The sequence below is a fragment of the Rhamphochromis sp. 'chilingali' genome (genome assembly GCF_963969265.1).
Source record: "Rhamphochromis sp. 'chilingali' genome assembly, chromosome: 12".
Taxonomy (NCBI): Eukaryota; Metazoa; Chordata; class Actinopteri; order Cichliformes; family Cichlidae; genus Rhamphochromis; species Rhamphochromis sp. 'chilingali'.
In genome coordinates, this window is record NC_137939.1 from 12,654,731 (window position 1) to 12,680,903 (window position 26,173).

Consider the following 26,173-nt stretch of genomic DNA (forward strand, 5'->3'; position numbering starts at 1 on the left):
TATAATGGTTTCAGTTTTGGCTTTGGTTGGGTCACTCAGCGAGTCTGAGAAGCATTTCAAAGCAGCTCTGGGGGAAAGGGGAACTTCTGGGGAACTCCTCATCAATGCACTCAAGAGTATTTTGGTAGGCTGGCCACTGCTGGGATGGGTCACCACACTTCCAGGTTTTCTGTTTGGGTAATGGGTCTTATCGTGGCTCACTAGAGTCCCAAAGCCTTAGAAATGCCTTTCTTTTACCTGCTTCACTTACCTCTTGGTCTAGATCATAGGTGTCAAACTCTGGCCCGCGGGCCAAATTTGGCCCGCAGCCTAATTACATTTGGCCCGCGAAGCCATACTAAATTATTATTAGAGCTGGCCTACTGGTATTATACAGCTAATATATATATTGTTTAGTATTAAGCTTTGCTTGTTCCATATTCAGTTTTTCAGCAAAACTTGTTTGAGTCCATAAGAAGAGATTCATTCTTAAATCTGGAGGAAGATTTTTTTCCAATAAATATTAATGTTAGCCCGCGACCTTGTTCCAGTTTTGAATTTTGGCCCACTGTGAATTTGAGTTTGACACCCCTGGTCTAGATAATGAAATTTATTTCAAACTTCTGATAAAAAAATGGGGTTAATTACATTTAATTCATGATTTAACAATAGGGGGTGATTACTTTTTCATACAGGTTTAACAAATTCCTATAATTAATAAAATAATTTATAAACTAGCTGTATTTACACCAGTAATCTATGACTGATTAAAAAAAACCACAAACTAAACTATACAGAATGACCAGTTTTTAACATTGCTTTTAACTTCAGCTCAACTCGCAGTAGATGGTAAATCTTCCTTTAAAATCAGCCTTTACTGTTAGTTTTAGAGTGATTCATTGCCATTCATAATGGTGAATCACCCAAAAATGTTTCCAACACCAAATTTCACTTATTTAACTACTTCTGTATATTCTTTCATCCAGACTACATTATGCTTTAGACCAGTGATTCCCAAAGTGTGGAAGAAACTCAGCTTGAAATTAAACATATGTAGTTACATGTTTATTGAAATGTATTAATATAAAAAGGTCAATTAAAATCGGTAAATAAAGGTAGTTAGTTTGTGATTTAACCCATTACTCTGACCAAAGTTTATTGATCTCATTTGTCTCCCAGTAACAGGTGGGTCACGCATCGGCCTTTACAATTTGCATATGCCTGGGTAGATTTAGCAGTTTATAACAGACGGCTCGCGCTGACTTAGACTTTGACCCTCTTGCTGTTGGGTAACTGCAGTTGCATAACTGCAGTTGCATTTTAGATCAGAGTCCCAAGAAAGCATGCAAGCTTGCTTATTGGGAAAAGCAACCAGGATGCATCTGGCATAGTAAATACCCTGATAATGTGGGTAGTGAAACACCACATGTAAGGAGAAAATGTTTATCATAGCAGAGAGGATAAGGAACCAAACCACAACTGTGTCCTTAAACCTGCCAGGGCAAGCAAGACTAAGTAAATCAAAGTGATAAACAAGATGATACAAAATGTCTTTTTTAACAACTGCATCCCAGTAAAGGCACACACACATTTCTGAGTTAATTTATTAAGGTGGCATTATCTATATTACACATCGTTCATATACATCAGAAATTAAACAGGGAAAAGAAAATAGTGTTAACATAAACCTCTTTTTAAAACCTCTCTTTTAAAAAAGAAACTTTGTTATTGACACCATTTACAACTTCATGTACAGGGGAGTGACAGTGGTTTATTTGGATATGGAGGCTTCTAGACAAAAAAAATTAAAACCCAAAAAAAAAAAAAAAAAACCCAAAAAAGAAAAAAAGAAGCAGTTAATATTTACATATCTATTCAACTATGTTCCCAAGATTTTAATATGCGATCGACCCAGAACAAGATCAAAACGTCATCCTGCATCAGGGAAAACAATCTGAGGCAAAGCTGTAAATAGGCAACTAGACCAACTTTCCATCTTGATACATTCATCAGTTTTTATGCTAGCATTGTCTCAGTAGTTGTTGTCCTAGCCGAGGTCACACTTGACTATTTAAAAACAGGCCACGTGACACCCCCCCCCAAGCTCAATCTGGTGCAGTCCAGAGTATTCACTTTAGCATAAAGCAACCTGCGGTGGATCATCTCTGCCGGCTTCAAGCTGCTAACAAAGCATGCCTGAAGCCCGAGGGTGGAAATAAGGCTACCTGAAGGCTAATGACAGATGATCTCACCATGCACGTGGAAACGGTGAGTCCAGGGGTACAGACAAAGCAGAATGGAACTCGCACAAGCTGGGGGTGTTGGGAAAGAAAGTGCCGTGCTTTATTAGACTAACACCGCCTGAATCCAATGCCCCCATCAGTGACCCCAACAGTCTTTCAAGTGTGTAACCTGAATCATTCAAAGGAGCGCTCTAAAAATGAGAACCCACACTACCTGCTGCTCTAAATTTCATATGATTGATGCCAAACTACACCAACCTCAGCGCGCGCGCACACACACACACACACACACACACACACAAAACTCTGGATACCACCTTGGCAAAGCATCAGGAGGTTTCTTTGTGCATTCACATTTTAATACAACAATCTGCCCAAGTCAGCTGTTCCATGATACATAACCTAGAAGGTGAAGCAAGAATCTCTCTCACACACAAACACACCTTTTCACTTTCGTAATGCATTCTAGGTAAGGTAAAAAAATTTAAGAATACGAAGCTATGGAAGACTTATCATTTTCAAAGAAAAAAAAACCAAAAAACAAAACAAAAAGCTTAAAATCATGACATTAAAAATGCAGGATTTAAAAAAAAATAAAAATAAAAATCAAGATCCCGTCTGAGATTAAAGTGGTTATTTTAGGAGAAAAAAAAGTTTTGGTAAGAAGTGGTCACATTACAGAGTGCTGGTCTGTGATAACAACTATCACAGCATCTCGGTCTGTATGTTATTTTCATTTGAACAGGCCTGAATCATGGGCGAGTATCTTCAAAGTGCAGATCTTTATAATGAGAAGGTCATTTTGTGACCATAATTGTCAGCTGTGATACACTGCAGGCACGAACCAGCAGGTGGTGTCGTCTCGGGTCTGAATTTGAAGTCCGGGCTCACCCCTCCCCCTCTTATAAATTTACCACTTTAATCTCAGACTTTTTCTTCCCAGGAATTCATGACTTTTATTTTTTTTCCTTGAAGCAGTACAATGCCTCGCACAGCTTTAAAATTCTGTTTTTCTTAGAATTACCCAAATCCACAAACTATAGAATTACAAACTGCTTTCTCTGCTAAAAGCATTTAGAGGTAAAATGTTCCTCTAAGTGGAAAAGGGAAGACAGAATTCAACCTTTTTCAATTCCAAAACGCTTTGTCTCTTTCATTTTGTCTCTCGCTGTAGGGTTTGTAAAAGTTCAACTAAGGCAAAGCGCTCGATCCAATTCAAATGCTACACGTGTACAAAAAGCTACAAACTGCTTATTTTCAAGCTGTTAAGTGAGCATTCGAAATATCCATTATCATTTAAAAGTTGATTTGGTTTGACTTGATTTTGGTGTCTTGTTTTCAAACTTTTAACTTTAAATAGCATCAAAACAAATCTCGATTCATTAATTACTAAAAAGGATTTCCTCAGGATGTTAATTTATTTAATTTTTAATCAAGACTATCCCATGAAATAAAAGGAGAAAGCTGGAAAACATTTTAAAGCTGATACTAAGATGAATAACTTAAAAGACTCCCCCAGGATACTCTAATCCACAGTGTCCCCCATCACACATCACAGCGTGCAAACTCTGGCCCTATAAAACTAGGGCCTCTAAGTTCTCTTCCACTCTTCCCACCACTAAAGACAATGGAGGTTACAACACTTTTCACAATCATCGAATCGATTCCCAGATCAAATACTAAAGAAGCAGGAACGCAAAATAGGCATGTGGCCAAATCTCTCTGAAGCACCAGGATTGTCTGTTAGTAAAAGTTTGAAGCACTACTTTTGAGAAAAAAAAAAGGGTCTTGTTATAATTAACATGCAGATCAAAGTGTGAGTTCGATTCTAAAACAACAGAATTTAAAAATGATTTTTGGTGACTCTCACGTCAGTTTTAGAAGAAAAAGCAGACCCTCTCAATCTCTTTAAAGGTTTTACTCCTGGAACTTCTTGTGCTCCGTCAGGTCAAGATGTTTTCAGTTTAACCCCTCCTTCTTACCTGACATGATCATATGAGTCGAAAGCACAAAACAAAAGACCTGTAGTCTTGTTAAACAGATGTCACAGAGGACGAGTTCACCGGGCATAGAGCGGTGCACATTCTGAGAGATGGGAGCAGCGTCCGTGTTTTGGTTTGAAACGATACAAAAATTTCTCCAAGCTGTCGGGCGTGCAGAGGCCTGCTGAGACTGCAGTGTGCAGGGCCCGTGCCCAAAACCCAACAACATGCAGACAACAGTCTAGCATATGCTCCCATAGAAGTACTACACATGTGAGTGCATGCATGAGCACAAACTCCCAAAAACTCCTGCCTATTCTAAAGAGGCTCCCTGATTTGAACACTGGTGGGGTTTTTTCATTCCTCCAGACTCCTGCACCCAGCTCCTCCTGGTTTTCTTTACTCCTGTCCAAAGCCTTCCGTTTCCTCAATGGCAAACATCAGCTTCTCTTTCAGCTGCTCGTAGCTCTTGTAGGGTGGCAAATCCAGTCTGTTGAAGCTGGAAAATGAACATTAAAAAAATGTATTTTAGCTTGAAAAGCTGATTCTGGTGCTACCACAACAAACCTAGCTTGATTCTGAAGTGAGTCTATGTCAGTGTGGAGCTGTGTGCTTGGATGAAAACTAAAGAAGTTTAAGGACAGTTGAAACAACTCTGAAGTAGGTTGTAAATCTGCATTCATAATATCCAGGCCCAATTGGAAAACTGTACTGTCTCCATAGTTATTTCAACACTGTCCATAACACTTCTGCAACTCAAAACAGTTCTGTTCTTTTACATGAGGTGGGGTGTGAGGTGTATGCCCATTATCATCCATCCGCACCCAGTAGTTTCTTTAGTCCTCTGTATGAACTCACCATGTGTGACTTCTGGGAAGCCAGTTTTCTTTTCCCACCTTCTCAATGCAGAACTTTTGAGCACCGTTGCTTCCTACGAGGTGAAGCACAACTCACTGTTAAGTTTGATCCTTACAGAAAAGGTGAACTTTCAAAACAAATTGCAATAATTTGACAGTTTCCTACCTAACACACTAAAGGCTACAAATGGCTTAAATCTTAACAATGAGAACAAACATACAACTGAAATAAACCACCAACAAAACTTTGTAGGTTATCCTTTGGCGTCATGCTGCATGTAGAATCATTTGGCACTTCAAATGGTCATCCCTGCAATATTTACCCATGAGGTCATTGAAGCCTCCGACTGGCAGGCGACAGGTACCAGTGACGAACTGCAGCAGTCTCATCCTCTTCTCATTGTCCATCTCCTTCACCAGCTGCAGGAGAAAAAACAAACAAAAAACAAGAAAGATTAAAGACCATATTATCATATTATTATAAACTTCAGTTTAATGAGTCACTCCTTCGGCTTCACACTGACCTGCCAGAACCAGACGATCTGTTTACTGCTGCGAGCATAGTGTCTGTAGATGGTGTTTCTTTGCCAGTCTACCAGGTCAATCTCCTGCATACCACACAGCATGACCTGGGATGGAATACATTTTCATTAAGACAAAAAGTATACCGCCCACTCCATTCTTGAGTATTTGTCTTTAAGCATACCTCCAACTCTTTTGCATCAAAGTACTGCAGGTACTGCTGAGGGAGGACCTCATTGAAGCCTTCAAAGAAAGCCTGTGTCTGCTCTTCTACTCCTCTGGACAGGCGCCACTCTGCCACCAGCCTGCACAGGCAAACACAAGCCCAACCTTAAAACCTAAAAAAAACTCTTATCTTAATAAACATGTCATATGAGCCTTATATTGAATTGACATAATAATAATAATAATAATAATAATAATAATAATAATAATAATAATAGACAATGATCTGAATTAACAACTAAATGGAAAACCCTGAAATCCACCTGATGTACTCCTCCTTGTTCTCTTCTGTGACTTGGATGTCACCTCCTCCTGGCTTCAGCTCATGGGTGGAGATCTCCCCCAGGATCTCCTTGTCAACAGAGAAGAACATCTCCAGCCCGCACTCCTCAATGTTGTTATCCCTAAAGAGCAACAAGGTCCCTGCAGCATTACTGTTACAACAAGTTTTCATCCGTGTCATGTTATTCCGTTATCATGACACATTCTACACTTAAAGCTCTGAGAGTCTAACACCACAGGAAATTTGCTGCAGCCAAGAATGATTTGAAAACCTGACCAAGGGTTAAAGACTAACACGTTTCAGTGACCTATTAATGCTGCTGACGACATTTCTTCCTCCGCTCATCCAGCTAAAATGTTGCCTAAGGGGATTTAGAGCTACTCAAGGCCCAATTTTAAGAACATTTTCTTCATGGTTTCCCCAGGAAATGTTAAGCTTGAATTAGATTAGATTAGCATTAGAAGGTAATTAAAAGTGACTGAAGAACATGGAATCAATTATTTTGTAAAAATGTAAATTCAGTTTTGAGTTACTAGTCACAGTTATTCATGTGACTAAAAAGGACTAAAAATCACATGAGATGTTTGGCTAACCGCAGGATGTTAATGGAGGTTTTGATCATTGTGCTGGGGTTCTGTTGACAATTAATGATGGCATAAAAATATTTATGTCATCTGTAGCCAGTTAATATAAAACTTCCAGAACTGAATAAGCTTCTCGGATGAGATGTGAAACGTACTCAAAAAACACTCAAGTCTAGCCACTTTTCTTCTCAAGCTTTTTAGATAAGACTTCACTGATTTTTTTCTCCAGTTCTTTGTAGGTTAGATTACTTAATAGGACTAGACTTTGCAATCCCAAATGACTGAGCTCAGTACTCATCTTGAGGGGGTTTTGAGGCATCATTTCAATTGGCTGTCCCCACAAAGACAGGAAATATGTAATCGGCTTAATTTGTTTTGTTTGTCAGCAGTGTAGCATCCACAGTTTTCAAGATATTATGTGATGGTAAAAAACCCATGACAGCTTGAGTCTATTTAATTTTTGGTAATAAATAAATAAATAAATAAATAAATAAATAAATAAATAAATAAAGGCACGGTGGTTAGCACTGTTGCCGCACAGCAAGGTGGTCCTGAGTTCAATTCCAACATCAGGCCGGGGTCTTTCTGTGTGGAGTTTGCATGTTCTCCCCGTGTTTGCGTGGGTTCCCTCCGGGTACTCCGGCTTCCTCCCACCGTCCAAAGACATGCACTTAGTGGGGATAGGTTAATTGGATAACCCAAATTGTCACTAGGTGTGAATGTGCGAATGAAAGTGAGTGCGAATGGTTGTCTGTCCCTGTGTGTTGGCCCTGCGACAGACTGGCGACCTGTCCAGGGTGTACCCCGCCTCTCGCCCTATGACAGCTGGGATTGGCTCCAGCGCCCCCCGCGACCCTGAAAAAGGATAAGCGGAAGTGAATGGATGGATGGATGGATAAATAAATAAATAAAATAAAAAATTATCGGATCAAAGTCAAGGCCCCACAAAATGTGAAAAGCAGTAAAAGCTTTATTTTACCCACAATTTCTTTTCTTCAAACTTCCCAATAACAGGGTCTCTGGGGATGTGAGCAACTGGGTTGACCTTCATTTTTAGCGCCCAAGTTGACCAGTGCAATATGAAAGGACATATGGTTACTCCCCCCCAATATGAGACCCTACAACGTCAAGATGGACCCATAATGTTTCGCAAAAGAAATCACACGCTGCATGAATACATCTTAAAAATCTCACGTTTTTACAGCTTATAAAAGCAAAAGATTCCAGCCAATTCTGCCCCAATCATGTGGGTGAAAAAGATAGAAAATAAACCATTTTAGACTGTATGTGCTTCAAGGTCACAGGTCAAAGGTCAGGTATCAGCTCGTTGTCAGCAGGCTGACGTCAGCATGTTGTAATAAAAAAAAAAAAAAAAATCATAAAACATCAAAGTTTTATTACAGCCCCTGCCGTTTGGGGGACAGTTCTTCTTTCATTAATGAGTTAGTGTAACAAAGTGCAGTGATGTGTCATTTCTCCACACAAATAAACACGAGCAGCACATTAAGCACACTGTTACTCTTCTCGTCATAAATAAAACCTGAGATGTATAGGGTGATACACACCAATACAAAGACATAAACAATCTAATGTATTAGTAACTTTGTAATAAGAAATGTCAACAAGTTCATTTAGAATGAGAATAATTAAGAATGCATCGTCTCTCAAACCGCTTTACACACACAGCAGTTTTGTGAACTCACTTGATCCACATGAGGGAGTTGTAGAACTCTGGATCAATGGACTCCAGGTCGTGGAGGGTCAGCGGCTTGTTGAGGATGCGCTTGTAAAATGGCAGTGAGAAACCAGTATCGATGAACTTGCCATGGAAAAGAGCCTGAGGGGGAAATGCATGTTCATCATTATTACACACAATCAATCAAAGCTTTATTCGCCACATGCAGGTTGCCCTGCAGTGAAATGGGACCCCCCCCCCCCCGACCATACACACACAACACAGACATTACATGGGGATACAAGTCTGAGATCGGTAGTGTTACTGAAAAACACTGAAATGTACATTACAATGGGAAAGTACAAGAGGAAAAAGAGACCTCTACTCATGCTGTGCTTCCATGGTAGGACAGCATGAGAACAGGAAACAAAAAAACTCCTCTGCACAAAAAGCACAAAAATGTCCACAGCACAACATTGTGAAGGACATGACAAGCCACAGGATTGGGTGAGGGTGAGGAGTAATCCGAAGCGAACACAGCAGCCGCCCTGCACAGCGCTACCATCCCAGCGCGTCACACAGACCTGACGTGTTCCCCCGCAGGAAACAAGCATCGAAGGCGTTTGGAAATGGAGGGGGATGAGTGTGTGCTTATCAGTGTAAGTGTATGTGTGTGCGTGTCCATAGTTCAGCTGAGACAGTGTCCTTTGCCCTGCCAGGCTAAGAAAACAGTCTACCAGCCAACCCAGGTGGCCTTGCATGGAATGGGAAGGAACAGACTCAACAGTCGTTATCAGGGAGTTTTTGTTCGGTTCCGGCCTTGAGCCCACAGCTGGCGCCGAAGGGGTAGCCGCATTATTATAATGGTGATTTTTCTTTTACAAACAACTCATGAGAATTTCAAGCTGTTTCAACACTCCGACACCGACACTGGTCTCTCAATCTCCCGTTGGATAGCTGCGAGTTTCTCCATGATGTTATTTACCTTCAATTCTGTGGTCTTTTCAGTTTTTTGCTCACAGAGCAGATTCTGAGACCTCATGACCGCAGCCAACTGATCCGCGATGTAATCCAGCTTCCGCCCAGAGGTGTTGTTCCGAGTGGATTCTTCCCTGATGTAATCCAATATACGCTCAGAGGTGTTATTCTGAGCCTTCACTGCAGCCGTTAGCGCCTCCAAGCTCTTAACCATGCTGCATTCAGTGAGCCCTACCTGAGAAGCCGCACCTCGTCCCATCGTTTCAATCCCAGCGGGCAGCCTTGGGGGGGTTTGAACAGCCAGTTCCGCTTTCTTAATTCTCCGATAAGCCAGGGCCAAGCCAGCTCCGATCAGCAAGAACCCTGTTATCATGGTTCCGAATAGGTAGATATCTTCAGCGTCCTCGATCGACAGTCCTGCCAGGCACACGATCCTCCATGTCTGCCACCCGTCCATTGTGTATCCGGCAGGGAAAGTCCCTCCAGGGCACTCGGGCTCTCCCGAGCCCAGACTTCTCGTTGAGAAAAGGGTGTCAATAGCATTCAGAGACCAGTTGATCAAATCCATAATTCTCTTTAGGTTTTAGAAACAGACTGTGAGAGAGTGTTCCAGGGAAAAGTAATACAAAAAAACACGAGACTAGACAAGGACATAAGAACTAAGCAGGGAAGATAAGGGAGAGGAGAAAAGTGCGACCGCCTTCGCTGAGAGCCAAAGAGAAACACCTTACTGTTATAAATAATGCTACAGTGACTCTTACAATATCTTACTTGCCATTACAGCTTTAAAACCAGCATATGAGAAAGTGACTAACCATGGCAATAAAGCGTCCTATGAACTTGAAATACTTGAGGTGGTCAGGGTTGATGTAGGAGGCTGGGTTGATCTGAAGACAGTAGTTATCTTTACCAGCATATTCAAACAGGCAATACATCGGGTTCAAAACCTCATGGGACAGCAGGAAGAACCACTCCCTGTGAGTGAGGAGAAGACAAGGCAGAAGTGAGTGTGGGATGAGAAATCCAGCAAATACATAAATAAAAATGACAGCAGCAGCCCAATAATAGTTCTATGCTATGAATTCTGAGACTTCTCATAACTAACCTGGAAACACCGCCATAGTCAAGCCCTTCTTCTCCAGGGAAGATGATCCACAGCCTCCTTCGCAGATCTTGAGCATTTAAGCTCATTATCTACAACAAAGACAACAGACTGATATACCACCTGTGAAATCACTATTATTCTAAAACAAAATACCCCAGTATCATAATTAGGAATTTTACAGTCTGCTTACTTTATGCCCTGCACTTTTGTCATTATTATGCATTAATAAATACAATGAACAGTGTGGCTCAAGGTGGTTGCTGTACCTGCTGGAAGGAGTCCTCAAACAGGGTTTTTCTGGATACGTTGATCTTGACGTGTTGAGGCATCGCCAGTTGCTGGAGAAAAGAAAAATGCCAGCAACAGTTAATTTTGCAGTGAAGACTCACTGGTTCGCCTTAAAGGAAGGATTACGTTTTTTTTTTAATTTAACATGGTACGCACACAAATATTACACATGCACACTAAATAAAGCAAAAACAGTGCACTCCCCTGTTTATGATGACTTGGGATTTTTTGTTATCCATCGAAGACTGTGGGAGTTCAGACTTGATAACAACAAATTGAGTTGAAATGAACCTAAGGTCATCAGTCACCGTGAATAAATTTATGACTGACTAAACGGAATTCATCTCTACTTTGTTTCATCATGCAATTTGAGAGATCCATTAGAAAGATATGAAATACTCCATTTTCCACATAGTGTCAGTGGATATGGTGTAATGCCAGGAATCTGCAGATTTTTATTCTAAAGACAACAACTCTCCTTTCCTGTAGCGACACCCACCTGGCACCAGAATCTGAAGTACTGTACTTTGGCTTTGAAGTCTCGAACATAGGTGATCTGGGGTCCATTTTCACTGTGACAAAAAAGAAGGAAAAACCAGAGTTTCATTTAATCCGTTAATACCTTAAATATTACTTTCAGATATTTCGATCTCACACTCGCTTCCACTCCCATGAACGCCCACATAAATGTCCTTGCAAAATATATTTTAAAAAAAGCGATCCACTTACAAAAACGTACATGAGAAGGTTATAAACATGTGAATTTCGCCACTGTTCATCTTAGTTTACATAACCACATTCTCATCACCTTCCACCCAAACTGGTTTTTCCACCTGAGTGAAAAAACCAGACCCAAGCCTCAACTCAGTAACTATCAGGACTGAGAATGCTGTAGGAGACTAGGTGACCCATTAGTCATATCAGGCTAATGCATCACGACTTCTAAAATTAGAGAGGGATTCTTAGGACAGTGACACATATGACTGAAAATCAGCTGAAACATAACTATCAGGTATATCAAAGCTACCTTGTGAGATGCTAGATCAACTGTGAAATTAAACCTTGTTTCCAAAATACTCAGAATGTCTTTTAAAAGAATGATGATTATGTTTAGAAGAACACAAGATGGTTTGAGATATAAACGTGTTTGTTGCTTCTGTTACAAAGTATCATTATGGCAGTAATTAGCAATAAAACTATTTTTGAAAAGAATGTACGTCTTTTAGTTAGCCAATGTGACTGTGTCTTCTATATCTTTCTGAAGCCTTAAAATTTTGGGAGAATGGAAAAGAATGCATTGGAATAACATACAGTGAGGATTTTCCAGTGCGGGGGTCGATGTAGGTGGTGGTTCTCCTGGTGTGGTCGACAAAATAAGGAATACCGTCTACAGTGAAGCGCATCTCCCAGCCTTCAGGAAGGGGCTTCTCATTCAGCAAACTGAAAAACAACATTAGACCTTTTCCTGTTTAATGTTCTCAGTAAAGGTTATGAAAAAAAACACACTACAGATATACAAGTTTTATGTTTATCTGATAACAAAAACAGTGGAATATGCAAACACACACTAACCCCTGTGTTCTTGGATCCTCCCACTGTGTTGACCGTGTAGGGTGATGCACAAAATAAACTCTGCCATTGGAGTCTGTTCTCTTCTCTGCAAGCACACAAAGTGAGACATTATATTGCCCTACCCTAACTCCATCTTTACTTTACATTATAATAGATTAATGCAAAAGCCACAATTAAGCATAGCTACCTTTGAATTATTTAACTTTATTATTATTGAGAAATTAGGGACGAGTGTCTTTTTCATGCTACAAACATCTCTACCTTAATCAAATATAAAGATAGCTTAATTTAAAGGGGTTATATTAAATAATAAAAATAAATCCTGCTGTGGCTATCATGATATAACACTTTATATCAGGGCTGGCAGCTCAGCAGCTACCAGGCTACTGCTAGAAAAAAAGTCCCCAATGTAGACATCGAATATAATCCAACAGGTTCCAGAAGGCAGTCACAATAAATGTTGAAAACTGATGTTCAAATGCTAAAACAATGAAAAATCCAAATGTGACAGAAAATATGAGAACAATATGCGATTTAAGCCACTTCCAATGAGAGTGTAGGACACTGATTGACATATGTGAGAGTTCATCTCAGCAACTGGAACCTTGAATGTCCGCTGGTAAAACACTATCAGCAACAAAGCATTGCACAACAAGCAAATGGCTTCCTGTGTGGATGTCTCTTAGCAACAATTGTAGTTAACAGTGACAGAAACTTTTGTATTTAAATTAGAAAGTCATTATGACCTTACCCCATCCCTGTGGTAGAGGCCCAAGAGGATCATACTCCTTATTTTGAGTGGCTGTGGCCTGGTCTTGGGCCTACACAGCAGAAGATGATCGTTAATGAAGCGTCTTCACTTGTATGTATGACATAACAGATATGCCAAGCTTTGTGTTTAACAAGCTTGGCATGTTTTTAAGATAGTGGCGTGTAAGGACATATGCAGTGGCACAGCGATCCCAACTACTGTGCATCTTTTTGTGTTTTCCCCCCACACCCCGCTTATTCCTGCTGTCTACTATTTGTATTTTATTCTGACACAGGTGGCGTGGAGCACCCACAATTTCGTTGTACATGTACAATGACAATAAAGGGCTATTCTATTCTATATTAGAGCAAGAGGCCTGTAACTACAGGGCCAAAGTAACATCTCAAAAGCAGTGAGCCACCTTTTTCCATTAATAGCAATGTCACAGAAATATGGCAACATAAAGTAAACTATAAGCTATATCCAGCACAGTACTTATGTATATATTTTGTATAAAATGCTTCAAGAAAAGAAAGATATCTAGCTTTTTTTCTCAACTTGCATCCTTCAATCGATCTTCAATCAAAATCCGATTTCCTAATCATTTAGTATTTGTGTCTGTGAAGGTTCTCAGTAATCCAGGTCATTGTAGTCAAAGGAGCTTGCAAAGAAAAGCGCCTGGACTTCTTTAAGTTGCTTGAAGACGTTTCACCTCTCATCCGAGAAGCTTCTTCAGTTCTAAGGTCAAATTCCTGAGGTCAGATGGCCCAGGATGTAGATCCTGGGCCAGGAATTCGCATGATAAGGTGGGGCCAGGTTTCACAATGAGCTCACCCGAAACCCTGGCTGATTGGGACCCACACCCATTTTCACACCTTGGCTCAGGCGATTAGAGGATCATCAGGGGGTCCTTTTGTCCCTCTTTGGCGGGATACTCCCACTAGGTTTAAATCTGGAACTCCTCACAGTTTGACCTTAGAACTGAAGAAGCTTCTCGGATGAGAGGTGAAACGTCTTCAAGCAACTTAAAGAAGTCCAGGCGCTTTTCTTTGCATTTAGTATTTGTATTACAAGACTGTAAATTCACAGATGAGACACACCTATAGTCACTATATTCCAGCTTATTACCATCCAAGTCAACACAATGCATCACATGATAAAGAGGATGTCTCACCCCAAATATAAATCTCTGGTTGAATTGCTGCATGGCGCCCTGCAGCTGGCTTCGCTGGTGCTGCCATTGTTCATAATTGCGCACTGACTCCACAGTGGGGCGTTGCCATGTGGTGGTACGTGTCATGTGATCAACAAAGTAGACCCGCCCCATTTGGTCAACACGACGCTCCCAGCTGAAGGTGTAAAGGGGGGGAATAAATGCTTTAATGACAGAAAAACCATACACTTTTTCCAGGCTAAAGGACATGACAAATATATCACTGGACGAAGTGAACAACAATAATATAACCAGTATCTACTATTATAACAGTCCAATAACACTAGAGATGACTTTCTAAGAAAAATCTAAGTGATAGAGGGTTTTTTTTGTTTACCCATGGGGCAGTGGTTCAGGCCGTTCCCACGTTGTTTTCTTCTCCACGTGATCAACATAATAAAGCCTGCCGTTCTGATCCACTCTCTGCTCCCATCTAGAAAAAGGAACAATGATAAAGTTCAGGCCACTTTTCTTAATGGTGCAAGACACCACTCTAGCAGATTAGGTACAGATTTATAATTTCTAGCATTTTCTACATGAGTCATCCTAGTAGAAAAACAGCTAACAGCCAGTGAAGGTCACAATGATGTCATAGGAGCACAGAGCTCAGAAAGGGATGTTTACAGAATTACAGGCTGGATGAAGCCAGACCAAAAAAAGACCACGATTGTCACAACCATGTTTAATATATAAAATGTGAGATAAAGTCATTCACTGTTTAGGCATATCTGCTCTCAACAGACAAACAAGTAGCATGTCACCTTGTCTTTTCAGTAAGAAGATTCTGCTATGCTAAAAACTGCTCTCACATTTATCACTCATGTTTGCATATTCGTTTGATTTTTTTATCGTTACAATATTCAGCATGCTCCGTCATCTAACGTGTCATTAGATTGATGAATGGAATATAAATGCTCATCTGACCTTGCCTTGTTCAGGTATTTCTGTTCTGTTTTAGAAAACATTAATTTACGGCTAAGCAACAGCCCCTTTTCTTTATTTTTTCCTCAGTAGTTAAGCATTTTTTCTCTGGATGAAGCTTCCTTTTCTTGGTCTATTTATACTACAGCGCAGTCAGCCGCTTTAGCAATTAGTAGTTTGGCTTGGGCACTATTATTGCTTAGCATGGCTTTGGAGATTAGATAATCATTTCCATTCTTTCACATTCATGACTTATGACTGTACAGAAAACCTCTCTCAGTTCTTCTGCAAGAATTAGAAAATGAGCACCAACCCAGGAGGCAAGGGTCCTGTGCTGACTGCGGGGACTCTGGGAGTGACAGCAGGGGTGATGGTGCTGGTCGGCTGCCTGGTTGCTGCAGCTCCAGAACCGGAGGCCACTGTGGAGTTCCTGTCAGAGCCCCATGATGGACTTGAGTCTGGGGCTGATGAGGGACCCGAGGCCGGCGCTCGCACTGGGGTATCAGAACCTGACTGGCCGTCGCTGCAGTCTGCTGCAGCAGAGTCATTGCTGGAAGATGCTGAAGAAAGAAAATGGTGGATCCTCACTTTAAACACGGCCAGAGCATATGAACAAGGCTTCAACAGGCTTCAACAGGCTTCACACTGCTCTAAACAAATTTTAAGACAGTTTTGTCTGCTCTTGAATGTCACTACTGTGTGATGTCACCATTTCCTTAAAATATTCACCTTAGGGACATGGATCTAACTATGAGCATTTTTGTTCAAATCTTTTTGTACTGGTGAGGGCCAGCCAATTAGAAGAAACTTAACTTAAAATGCCTCGTTTCAGACAGCGAATGAACTGCATAGTTGAAACAAGGAACACTGTAAGTTAAATAAAGTTCATTTTGAGCTGCCAATCATGAATTGTGTGAATCGGCCCCATTTTGGAGTGCAAGAACAAAACTGTGGAATTAATATGATTATAAGAGATCATTAAGGCGCATGTGCGAGAGGATTTAGCTAGAAATGATCTTATTGTGCATCTCTGTGTTGTTGTGCATGAAGAAAGCTCATATTTAAGGAAACCGGTTGTACAAACATATCAAGAGCAAGTTGTGCTTTGGCTCAATTCCAGATCTACCTCTGGGTTAAATATTTGACACTGGAATGATGGTAGAGAGTGGGTATAGAAAAAGAGTGTCTCTTCTTCTTTGTTTTCCTTTAGTTCATAGTTTCAGTGTCTTGACAGATTAGAGCAGTTTTCACTCATTAAATCTCTTACCTGGTGAAGAGTTGGGTCTGCGTGGGGTTGGAGGCGGAGGTCTAGATGGCCTAGGTGGTCGAACAGGCCTCAGCCCTGTTGAAGATACCGATGGAGACCCTGTGCTGTTTACTGATCTACGGCCACTAGGAGAGGACTTGTGCTCTATGCTGTCCACAGCCGGAGAGCTGTCTCGACTGTGCCTGTGGAGGAGGGTGGGTGGATACTGATAAACAAAGCAGAAAAAAAAAGAAGAAGAAACCAGAAATGTGACACTGGTAGAACTTGCCTAAAGACAGGAAGATGTACTGTACCTTATGGAATGATCACCATTTGGCTGCGACTCCCCATTTGATGTACCTGAAATAAAAGCATGCAAGAGAAAAGAGTCAAAATGAGAGATTCTGTTAGAATGTAACATAACCAGTCAAATAATTAAGAACTCTGCTATTAGTACTGCTGATATGGATGAAAAGTTGAACTTCTGAAAAAAAAAAAAAAATGTCAAAATATCTTCAGTCCCCTTTTTCACTTTAAAAAAAAAAAAAAAAAGTTGTAAAAAACAAAACAAAAACAAAAAAACAAAAGGTCCTGTAAAATAAAACAAAAAAATGACAACATAAAATGAAAAACTTCACATGCTTCCAATGTAAGTTCCTCTTTGTGCTCTTCCGTGACTCACTGTGATGGTCGGCTTCTGCTTTTGCGAACATATCAGGATCAACAGTCATGCCGTCAAGGCAGACAGACAGGTCCCCCACCACGTCTGACTCGTCCCTGTCTGCACACAGTTGTAAGGTCTGCACCACCTCAGAAACTACATACAAGAAACACACGATGGTCAGTGCTACTATGGCATCTGAAATACAAACCTTGCCATTAATGATGCCACCAAACTTTACTTCAGTCAGTGGTATAATGTCCCTTAAAAAAATTCTAACCAACAATACACAGTAGTAATTTACACAACATTCATAGTAGAAAAAGAAGTACTTTTTGCCCCCCGTAAGCCTCCTGAGATCACATACTGGATACTAACAAAAAGAAATATAAAAGTACTGTTATAACCATTTATTGATAGCACAGTGACAGAAGCAGTTTACCCTGCTCACCGCCAGGAGATGTAATTATATATTATAATACATTTTTTAATTAAATGAGAAAGATTACTTAAAAGACTGTTTTCCTGCTTCTGTTATGGCTAAATATTGTACCTAGTACAATAATGAAAAGGTTCATTTTTGAGGTGGAAAACAACACCAAAACACAAAAAACAAACATGACAAATGATTTCAAACATGAAATCTTGAATATTTAAATTACAAAGTTATGGCAATCAGCATGTGTTTCCCTGCTCTGATATCAAAGTCAGCTCTTGACATTTGATTTGCTCCCAGAGCTCCCTGTCATTAGCTCTGCTCTGCTGGACAGGGTCCATGCATATAAAAAAATAAAAAAAATGACCGCACAGTGAACTGGTCTTTATGAGGGAAAAACAAAAAGATAAACAGACCAAAAATCTTCCAGCATACAAGCAGATGACAAAGATTATAAATGGAATACTCTACTGATTGTTTTACTGGGTGTAAGTCAGATAAACCACATCTGTAAGCGCTCTGAAATTCTTTCTGTATGTACGTGTGCTGCAGTGAAACCATGTAAACCTGCATCAACTCACACAGACAGCAGGAAATTATCTGACAAAACTTTGGTGGGCAGGAAGTGATGTGGTTTATACTTGCAGCAGTTTACTTTTGCAGTAGAAAATTACTAGTTAACCATTACTGTCTAATTGTCTACACATATAATTTCTTATATTTAGCAATCTCCTTTGTTCTATGTGCAACTGTTGTGTTACTTGGGTTAGCCAAAGCGCATTTCTACGGCTTGTATCCAGGATCTTATTTGCTGGATCAGTCAATTCATTGATTTTCCGCTGCATATTATTATGTGCTGGAGCCTATCACAGCTGTCTGACTTGTGTATCAAACTTCTTTGTCAAGGCACAAGAATTTGTAAAACAGGGACTTAATTTACATTTTCTGTGGTACTTTTGAGTACATCTTGCTTCATCACTGGCAAACGGCTGTATGTGATAAACGTCATTTAAAGGGTTGAGGGTTTCCCTTTTTTTTGTCATCAGATGCTTGCAAAATTTATTCTCTATATTTGATCCCTTCGCAAAAATTTTACTAAATTATATATCTTTATAATCATATATGTCAACTCTGAGGCAAGGCTCAGAGTGACAAGACACTGTTTTTACCAAGCTAACATGTTTCATCCTGCAGCTCTTCTAGGGGTAAGTTGAGGTATTCCTCAGAGAGCCAAGAAGCATAATCTCCCAGCTGTTTCCTTTCAATTGGACATGTCCCCACACAGCTCACCTAGGAGGCATCTTAGTCAGATGCCTGAACCACCTCAGCTGGCTCCTTGTAGTGTGGAAGTACAGGAGCTCTACTCTGACCCCACCCAAATGACTAGACTCCTTACTCTACCTTTAAGGCAGAACGCACCGCTTGTATGTAGGAACCTTTTTTTCCCTTTGTGTCATATATACTCACTTTTCATGTCATTAGATTTGAGTGTTTCACTAAGATCCAGCGTGGCCATCCCTAGCAACAGATCTGACTTCAGGGTCTGGTGGCTCCACACACGAAACACTAGTTTGCTGAATGGAGTTACGATCCTGTGAAAACCAATATATTTAGAAACAGTTACTTTTGAAAGTTTAAAAAACAAACTAAAAAGAGAAAGAAAAAAAACAAACATGCTTTTTTCGATTGAAAAGCTAACATAGGAAAGTTCTTCATGGCCGTGTACACCATTTCAACAACCAGGTTGACAGATTAATATGTGCTGATAGTGTTTTTATAGACTTTCCATTGTCTAAATGAATAAATCTGTAAGCAGTTCTTATTCCACTTCTCAATCACAAGTCCTTAGCTAGCCAATGTCAAGTGAATACCATTTTGTGTGAGTCTTAAAACCTTTTACAGCTCCAATCTAACATTTGTGTTAAGTACAATTCCCAATGATAAGTTCTACAAGCATCAATAATTACAAATATAGGAAATAACAACCAATTACTCTCAGGAATTCCCAGCACTGCAATCTATTTGACAACTGTTTTACCAAGCTAAACAGTGAACACCACTTTGTCTGTATGAGCAGCAAAAATCTTTGTGTTGTCCTGAAAGCGAACCACAGACAATAAAGTTCAAAAGCTATTCAGGGACAGTGAGTGTCCATGACCGTCACTACGACAGTTGTTTAACAGTCACCAGGAAAAGAGACAGTGGATATGTGGACTGGGTCCGGTTACACCCCATAGTAAACACTTGTTATATAATAACGCTTCCCCCGTTGGTCTAAAAGAAACTGTAGGAGGGTTCTATAATAAGAAGGCCACTTTGCATAGAAGGAGACATTAGATAGGCTAAAATTAAGGGGGTGCTAAATGTGTGAATATTTTTACTGCAGGAAGTGAAGTGGTGTGAGTGCACTAAATGTGAAGTGCATTCTTGGAAACAGGAGTCCTGTAAATGCACAGGACACTCACCCAACTGTGTGGGACTGTAACTGCTAATGGAAGCCAATTCCAAACACACAGGTCTTTAAACTTCTCTTTAAACTGGAAACTCTATGAAAACCGAGCCCAAGAGCGTATGCACGAAAAACAATTGCACAGTTTCAGTGAAATTCTATTTTTATATTCTCATGAGAGAAACTGACAGTTTGCTGGGGAAATGATGATTTGTCTTACCGCATAGTGCAGTCAGCAGTAATCGTGCATGGTACACTTCTTCCTTTGAGCCAAAACCCAAATTACCACACTGTTTTTGCAGTCTCTAGGGATTATAGCCATTAAATGGGCTGTAAAAATGTTTGAACAATGGAAAGATGCTCTTCTCACCGAGGAGCACAGGCATTATTTACTATATGCTCTCTTTTTGATATGCATATTTTATAAGCTACAAATATAAACTACTATCATTTTATTAGTGCCAAAACTTTTGTTTTCCTTCAACATAGTTGAATATTTCTCACTCCATAGAGATGCTTAGAGAATCTTTAAAGGGTGCCCTTTATGCTTTTGCCGATTTTCATATGGATATTTATACAAACATGGGCAAAGTTTCAAATAATGAGGTCAGCATTTGTACAAGTAGTTCTGGTGAGTTAAAAATTAGGGTTTTAGATGTTGTATGATGTCAAAAACAGGGGATATCCTTAATATGGTCATCTCACAGCTGTATTAACCTACTGTTCAAACCTCCTGTTTGCAAGAAGAGGACTGAAAAGGGTCTGTCGCAACATAAGATAAATACAGATCTATCTTTTTAAACTGTGAATGATGCAATTACTCTACTCTGCTCTCTAGTTGTTTCGTTTCTCCCTCTGAAAACGCTACATCCAGATGAACAAAATTGAGGATTTGGTAAATACACAGTTGGTTTGGTTTCCTGAAAATATAAGTAGTAACATTTATGACAATAAACAGTCTATGGCATCTGAGTAAGTGGGCTATTAGATGTTTTATGGGCACATTTAAACATTAGAATTCATTCTGTATCCTTTCTCATAAATTCAAACATTTGCAATTTAAATACAGGTTTTATTTAGACAGGTTTGGCTCGAGTTAAATACCTTTTATGGGTAATAAAATAGAAGTATGGCATAGGAGTATCTATGATATGAATTAATATAAGAGTCTAGTAATCCTGGCAAGACTGACTCACACAGTGAGCGGCTGCTTCCATTTGGGGCTGTGAGTGTTGGTACATTTCTCTGTTTTCTTGGACTGGCCGTCGACTGTCACTTCCACATAGGGACTGGGACCAAACCAGTTTTTCTTGTTTTCTTTCAGTTTTGCTGATAGCACTAAACAGGAAGAATACATATAGTAAATGAGCAGTCAGATGTTGGAGTCCAAAACAAAACAAATAAATTGTTTACAACTTTAATTTAGGAACAAAATACTAGTATGAAGGCAGTGGGGGAACAATTATTTGATCCCCTGCTGAATTTACAAGTTTACTTACAAAGAAATGGACAGTCATTTTAATGAAGAGAAACAAAGTCCCAAACGCTAAAACTCTAAACCCTTTAGGTTTCTAGGCTGCCGCTTGGCAGCTTGAGGTTTCTTTCCCTTCACAGATTTTTCTACAGGATTCAGGTCTGGAGACTGGTTAGAACACTATGTGACCTTAATGTGCTGCTTGACAGTATGTTTTGAGACATTGTCATGATGGAAGACTGATCCACGGACCCATGTGCATGTCTACGACCCAGCTGACGTCTTGGGCAGCTCTTTGGTCTTGCCTGTGGTGACGGCTATGTTGGAATGGAAGAAATTGATTCTGTGGAGAGGTGCGCTTCATACACAATATGAGTTGAGATCAGGAATATAATAAATATAATTGAATGACTGATTGTAATTAGTGGGAGCCAGAATTGTGGTGTGGTTGTAGGGGATGAAATTCTTATTTCACTCTATGACATGCAAATCAGTTTGTTCTGGATTTTGTGGTTGGTATTCTCTCACTCTATTATTACCATAACAATTAGAGACTGTTCCTTTCTTTGTGAATGAGCAAACATACAAATTTTGTTTTTTTAACTGGTAGTAAAAAATATGCAGTAATAGCAAGAAGCACAGATTTTTACTAATGAGAACATCTGAAAAACTTAAGCAGCTATCTGAATGCTCAGAAATAAAATAAGTCAACCTGACTTTTATTTTAACCTCTGTGTGTCGGTCTTCACTTCTTGATGAAGACCGAAGACTCACCAACGATTTGTAGCTGTGCCCTAATAGGGTATCCATTGGAAGTGCCCGACTTGGTGGCTCCACTGGCCATGACATAGGGCTGGTATAAAGGCCTGTAGACAACACATCATTAGGTTGGTGACAATCATGCAGAACTCATACAGATATGACTAAATGATCTCATCTGTAAGTTGCAGATGTGCACCATACTGGTGAGATCATTTAGCTCAAATATATTTAGCTTACATTGTGAGCTGAACTGATTTCTGACTATTAATAGGTTAAAAAAATATGAAACACTACATTAAAAATATTTATATTTCACAAATTATCTCTGCAAATCTACACTGTACAGTAAAATAGAAAAATATCAGAGCTTTGAGCAAATTTTCATTAACTACAGGAGTTATACTGCAACTATATTTCTTACTGAAATACTCTTAAAATGTACAACATCTGAGATTAAAATAGTACACAATGACTTTCATTCATACACAGTCACAGACATTTGGTGGCAAAGCTGGGAAACAAACCACTAACTATTTGATTAATGGAAAACTCGCTCCAACACCTGTCTGTAAAGTGCACTGAGACTACATTTGTTGCAACTAAAACTGAATTAATCAATTAGTCAATTTAATCAGCTGCAGTTCAGCAGTCAAAGCTATAACAGTCAGTCACTATAAGAACCTTGCAAGATGCATAAAGCACATCAAGCTCGTACATCTTCCATAGCTGACACAAAAGTATCATAACTGTGGGCTCCAAATTACCTCTAATGCATATTTCTTCCTATATTCCTGTGCAAATGCTTTCACTGGGTTTGGCTTGAAGCAAGCAGCCTTTACCCAATTATCTTCAAAGTCTAAGATAAACAAGAAAATACGCCAAATCACTATTCTCGCCAAATCTGTGCAAACAAGTTAGCTTAGCTTAGCTCAACGGACACCCTACTTAGGACATCAGCAACATGCATACATATTTTTTCCTTTGTACAAAGACTTCTACCTAAATAATCTCATCACCTGGAGAGTCATTTTGAATAGTAGAAAGTCTACATTAAAAAAAAAAAAAAAAAAAAAAAAAAAATTGTATTTCCTTTCAGGATCCCATCCTTAACAACACTAAACAGTATAATGACCTGTTAAACGTCCGCAACAAGGGAACAGACTGACGGTAAACTCAAAATAAAAAGAATATCAGTTCAAGCAACAGTAAAAATCTCCTAAATGCTGCGTCATCATGGAAGGTAATAAAAGACCACAAAAGGAGGCAAAGGCCAGGGCTGCAGGCTGTGAAACCTGTAAGGTGGCTGTAAAAGAAAATCTTATGGGTCTTACAAAAAAACTTGTGATCTTTGTCACCAGTCTTCACTTTAAGATCACAATTTCATTTATATAATACATGAGAGCAATTACATAAAGCTCATGCCAAAAATACACCGACAACAGCAATAATTGGTTCTGAGGATAAGGTTGCCAGGGCCAGTTATACTGTTTGCTTATAAGCATGTCAACAGTATATGAACTCCGAAAGCTCTGAAGCAGGCCCTGTGATCTTTTCTTGATTGTGGTTACTTCAGTGTGGCACTGAATAATGCAGGGTCCTCAGCTCTAGCTCATCCAACAGTCTACGCACACAGCAGAGCAGGAGACAGTGAGGAGCTCCCGGGTAAACTTTCACGTTGGCTACGGGTCTCAGTCAATAATTCATTATAATTGCTGACTTTGCATCCTTGCAAGTAGGCTGAATGTGTATCATGGATGAGTGTATTTCCTGGATACTAAACTGGATTTTTGTGTTTTCAGCTAAGCAACATCTCCCACTATTTCACAAAGTGCATCTGGGGTTTCTTGAAACTAATCTGAACTCAGACTGATTCAACTATTGCCTGTTAGTGCTGTGGTGTTGCAGGTGAACCAACTATTTTGAACAGTATGACCAAAACCGCATAAGAGGAGCTTTTCATTACTATATGCTGAACTTCTATTGTCAAGGTTGCTAACACCTTGTTAAATCACATGGACACGCTGTTTACATCATGACTAAGAGGGCAAAACAATGCAGCACATCAAAACAACATACCGTCGCAATGACGAACACGAAATCTTTGTCAGATAAAAGGGACAAATGGGTTTTCTAATATTACGATTCAAGCAAACAATACTCAAAAACCGTCATTATAAGTAAAAATCGGAGACTGTTGAGAACAATTGCGACTGAGGGCACAAAATAACGTAAACGTCATTCTTGCATTATGTTTACAAAGCAATTATGTCAAAAGAGAAAACTATGCGGTCAGGACAGCTTGCTAATGGAGGGCACTTGGGAGCAGTGACGTTTGACAGGTGCAGTCAGTTTCCCGAAGAGTCAACAAGCTTCCGTATACCTTTAATAACACTTCTTTTCACTGCTTCACTGACACAAACCCATTTATAATAATATAAATTCCTACCAAATCACTTCAACATTCCTCAATAGCGTACTGAGAAATGACTCCATGACGTCTAAGCGTAAAGATTTAATCGAACTACTAAAATATCAGATTGAGTGTGGCGCACCTTCCTTCGCAAATGACAGCACATAGCTGAGAAGAAACTACTCAATGTACCTCCACATTCCGTGTCTTGGATGCTAAGCTAAGAAACGTTCGTAAGATTACATAATTTAATCCAACTAGGAATTGATAACAAGCTAACGCTAATTCGGTTAGCCGGAGAAAGAAGTACAGTATGTCCTGGTTGCCAAAGTCAAAAGCCATGAAGTTGACCACTTTTAGTTATGTTCGCCGCTGTGGCTTTTTAACTAGAGTTGCTGAGTACGTGTTGAATGTCAGCTGGCCACCAGAATTGACAGCCTGGTGCCATCCCAGCCCAGGCTAATTACTAGCCTGCTAGCTTGTGTCATCATCATGGCTGGCTGGAAATCCCAAAGTACAACGGCTGTGGAAAAAGCTAATATCACCGATGAGAACTCCAGTTATTGGCTCCCATTACTTACCGGAGTCCGAGCGAGGAGCTGTAAAACTAACGCGCTGTATCTAAAGTGTCCACCCAGCCTTCGCTCACCAGGATGTTTGGGTTTCTGTTGGGGGTTTCACTTCAAGGAAGAAGAAACTTCCACCATCTTCGTAAGCTCGTATCACGTGATCGAAACAAGGTGGAGCGCGCACGCTACTCCCTCTTTGTGCCGTGATTGGACAAGAGTTGTAGTGCTACGAACCAATAGACGGTCAGTAAACATAATGATGCATTTAAGGTACTTGCAGTCTACTCATAAACCTTACGTTAACGCAATGTTTTTAATGCCTTGTGCAGCATTTTTTAAAATAACGAATATATTTTTATATATACTTGATATGAAGGATATCCATCATCTTCTGTGGCAAACTTGATACATAAATGTGTTTATGATGTGTTTAGTGAAAATAGGCTTAGGTAAATACAGTTAGAATAAAATATCCACAAATCTCTTGTGTGCAAAAAGAAATTCCTGTTCAATCTTAATCTGTCCTATGTAGCTCTTGACAATGTAAAATTTAACATGCCATTAAAAATATCAAAAGACTACTTGATAACCAACATATTTTGTATTTGACTTTAAATGTAGTCATATTTCTAATTTGGTTAGAAATATTTCTTATGGAGGCTGTTTCCTATTTACAGATGGTGGTCCAACAACAAACGGCAGATGGAAGTGTTGTGCTGTATAGCTGACTGTGTAATCGTTGTCACCTCCTCGGTGAGGACAAAGAGCTGTAGGGACAAAGAGAAGAGTGTTTACTAAAGCTTACTAAATTTAATATTGCAATAGGTTAATATACTACATACTGCGTGTGTTATAATTCATAGATATTACAATCTAATAAATAGAACATAAATGTAAAATAGGATGTATTGTACTATACACTTAATGAATACAAATATGTCAGTTCAGTTCAGAGATGCTTTATTTTGAAAGTGCTAACAGGAACGTA

The 26,173-nt window shown here is 39.7% G+C and overlaps 1 protein-coding gene across 3 annotated transcripts; it reads right to left on the reverse strand.

Moving 5' to 3' along the window:
- Window positions 1-1,768: 1,768 nt before the first annotated feature.
- Window positions 1,769-25,338, reverse strand: itchb (itchy E3 ubiquitin protein ligase b). Of its 3 annotated transcripts, XM_080899985.1 has the most exons (24): window positions 25,198-25,338; window positions 22,219-22,310; window positions 21,167-21,308; window positions 18,989-19,113; window positions 17,107-17,241; window positions 16,739-16,784; window positions 16,446-16,627; window positions 15,492-15,738; window positions 14,595-14,690; window positions 14,219-14,393; window positions 13,045-13,114; window positions 12,294-12,378; window positions 12,033-12,161; window positions 11,221-11,293; window positions 10,700-10,771; window positions 10,434-10,522; window positions 10,144-10,303; window positions 8,379-8,512; window positions 6,072-6,212; window positions 5,768-5,888; window positions 5,586-5,690; window positions 5,385-5,481; window positions 5,063-5,135; window positions 1,769-4,703 (listed from the first exon to the last, which is right to left on the reverse strand). In XM_080899985.1, exons 2-24 carry the CDS (start codon window positions 22,286-22,288, stop codon window positions 4,604-4,606), a joined length of 2,667 nt encoding a protein of 888 aa, XP_080756111.1. In that variant the 5' UTR covers window positions 22,289-22,310; window positions 25,198-25,338; the 3' UTR covers window positions 1,769-4,603. The 3 variants fall into 3 exon arrangements, with proteins under 3 accessions (XP_080756111.1, XP_080756112.1, XP_080756113.1); XM_080899986.1 differs by lacking the exon at window positions 21,167-21,308 and having other exon boundaries at window positions 25,198-25,299; XM_080899987.1 differs by lacking the exons at window positions 1,769-4,703; window positions 5,063-5,135; window positions 5,385-5,481; ... (1 more) ...; window positions 5,768-5,888; window positions 6,072-6,212 and adding an exon at window positions 6,267-7,530.
- Window positions 25,339-26,173: the final 835 nt, after the last annotated feature.

Bases quoted from the DNA above. Each gene is read 5' to 3' on its own strand.
- itchb (XM_080899985.1), bottom strand. From the start codon at position 22,288: ATGGCCAGTGGAGCCACCAAGTCGGGCACTTCCAATGGATACCCTATT. The intron at 12,379-13,044 runs GTAAGGTCATAA...GTGTGCTTGCAG, and splicing joins GCCTCTACCACAGGGATGGG to AGAAGAGAACAGACTCCAAT. The intron at 5,136-5,384 runs GTAAATATTGCA...TTCACCTCGTAG, and splicing joins AGGCTTCAATGACCTCATGG to GAAGCAACGGTGCTCAAAAG.